General features: G+C 42.2%; 1 protein-coding gene across 1 annotated transcript; it reads right to left on the reverse strand.

Annotated features, from left to right (window-relative positions):
• Positions 1-225: 225 nt before the first annotated feature.
• Positions 226-1,095, reverse strand: CCR75_008387 (uncharacterized protein; the record flags this gene model as incomplete). The annotated part of the gene is made up of 1 exon (XM_067966439.1): positions 226-1,095. One exon carries the CDS (start codon positions 1,093-1,095, stop codon positions 226-228), a length of 870 nt encoding a protein of 289 aa, XP_067816076.1.
• Positions 1,096-2,445: the final 1,350 nt, after the last annotated feature.

Below are 2,445 nucleotides of genomic sequence, written 5' to 3' on the forward strand. Positions count from 1 at the left end.
GAGTACGGTACGACCGTAGCTTACTGTATTCATCTCTCGCATAACCATCTGATAACCCAGTTGAGTGTAACACACACGTCGACGTACGCAAAAGATCCGACTCTTTCGTCTTCACGTGTAAGAAAAAGGGGCCTTCCTTATATCAACAGACGAAGATAAATAAAATGGTGATTTTTTAAGTTATTTTATTTAATACAAACGGCACGTTTCTCATAAAATGGGGATTTATCCGCCTACTGCACACCTTTTAAACGCATCGTGGTTTAAGACTTGCGCAATCGTGAGCCGCACTTTCGGATCGCATTCCAGCATGCCTTCGAGCAGCCCCAATGCGCTTTCTTCAAGCAACTCTTTCATGTGCCATGTCTTGAGCAAATCTCGTACGCCAACGGTACGGAATGCTCGAAACGCCACGTTCTCTTCCGCTGCCAATGGTACTAGCGGGGACCCTGTTAATAAAATAAACAAAATGATCCCAAGAGACCACACGTCGGCCGCTTTGGGGTCATACTTATTGTCCGAGGCCACGACCTCTGGAGCCATGTAGTACGCTTTTCCCGTGCGTCCACAACATTGCTGGTCGGCTCGCGTAGCTAGCCCAAAGTCGCCGATTTTGTACACCCCTTGGCGAAGTAGAACGTTCTCGAGACTCAAGTCGCGATGAGCGATGTTATGGCTGTGTAAATACGCGACTCCTGTGGCCACTTGCTGGACAACAGCCAGAGCCTCGAAACAATCGAGTCGATGGTTTTCACCACGATTCACGGCCGAAAACAGATCACCGCCGGCGCAATATTCCAGTACAAAGTATAGAATATTATTTTCAATAAAGTCGTCTATGTATTCTACAATGTGTGGATGCAAACATGCCTCGGTGCGTTGTTGCTTTGCAAACGCTCGTTCTCCTCGCGGGTCATCCGGTGCCTGCAGCCCCATTTTCTGATGTTCCAACATTGTCATCGCGTGACGAAGCGAGACGCTCTTAAGTGCGACAAGACGAGAGCTCTGGTGCTCGTCTTTACAGAGATAGATCCCGCCATACGTTGTGTGGGCAAGTTGTTTGATCACGTGATAGCGATTACGGATGATAGTCATGATATTGTCGAAAAAAGCGCTTGTGTAGTCGAACGTACTTGTAGAACTAAAGACGAGACAAGTGAAAGGTGGTCGGTCACCTTCGCCTCAACATCACATGCGTGTGCATGGACAAGTACCGCAAATTTAAAAAATCGTATCTTCCTCGTCTCTGGATCTGGTGTTTCCATGTGAAAAACTATGAGAAAAAATCGAAGTGGACTTTGAAAGCCAAGCCAACAATTTGCGACAGATGGCGCAGTGACGACCACATCAATAATCAAAAGTCTATAAACCTCACAAATGAGGGAAGCTGTGGATTTCAAGATGCGTCATCATCAGCGATGAAAAGCAGCGCAAAAGAATCCACGAATACATTTGCTTCATGGATATTTTCTGGTCGCTGTTTTTAGATTGATTATAGAAAGGCACATGATTAAGCTTCCATGTCTACTTGGCTGAAAGGAAAATAGTGGCTCTTTTGTCTTGCAACGCCACTGCAAGTATGCACCATATATACGGAATCAGGCGAGTTCCAATAGCGATCGACTTTAACCTCAACGTACCATGCTAGGAGGGGAGGACATCTTTGCCAGACTTTGGCGTAATTTGGCGAGTTAGACCAGTGAGCGGTTAGCTGTCCGAATAATTCAATATTAAGATGACGTTAAATTTCTAAATGGATTCTAAGATTTGACAGGGTGGATTATACTGTAGGATGTGTTAGTCGTCTTCAGTTTTTAAAGCACAAGTATCTTAAATAGAGATTATATCGTCTCGAAATAATTGCAGTGGGATGTTGTGCAATTATCGATAGTGATGCGCAAGGTGCATTTTTGAACATTAGACTTTAAAACGTTTTTTAAACATCGAAATAAATCACGGCTATAAAATTCAAACTGTTGACTAAATCCAGGAAATGCATAGATTTTTACCTACAAAAGCATGTTCCAACAGAATAATAACAAGGGCCTTTGTGTAACGGGGCATTACTGACTTGTACTGCTTCAGTACAAGTCCACTTCGCACTGCTTCAGTTGCGAGTGGTGCCTTACGTTATTTCACGTACGCTAGTACGTGCAGAGGAAGACTTCTCTTTAAGGTAACTAGCTTAAAGAGGATTAAATGAAAACGGTATTAATATAATTAAGTGTCTCTCTTTCTATCTTGTAAATACTATCTTAATTATTTTCTAATACTAAACATGTAATTGAATTCTTATCTTTATCTTATCTGTAACTCTCTCTTTGATTACCTCTATAGCTGATTAGTCTGCGAAATAAATAGATATACTGTAATGGTCTATACCTATTTATGGATAAGAATTCTGAATATTACTATATAAAGTAATATCCTCCAAATATTATCTAC

This window comes from Bremia lactucae, linkage group LG7 (assembly GCF_004359215.1).
Source record: "Bremia lactucae strain SF5 linkage group LG7, whole genome shotgun sequence".
Classification (NCBI taxonomy): domain Eukaryota; phylum Oomycota; class Peronosporomycetes; order Peronosporales; family Peronosporaceae; genus Bremia; species Bremia lactucae.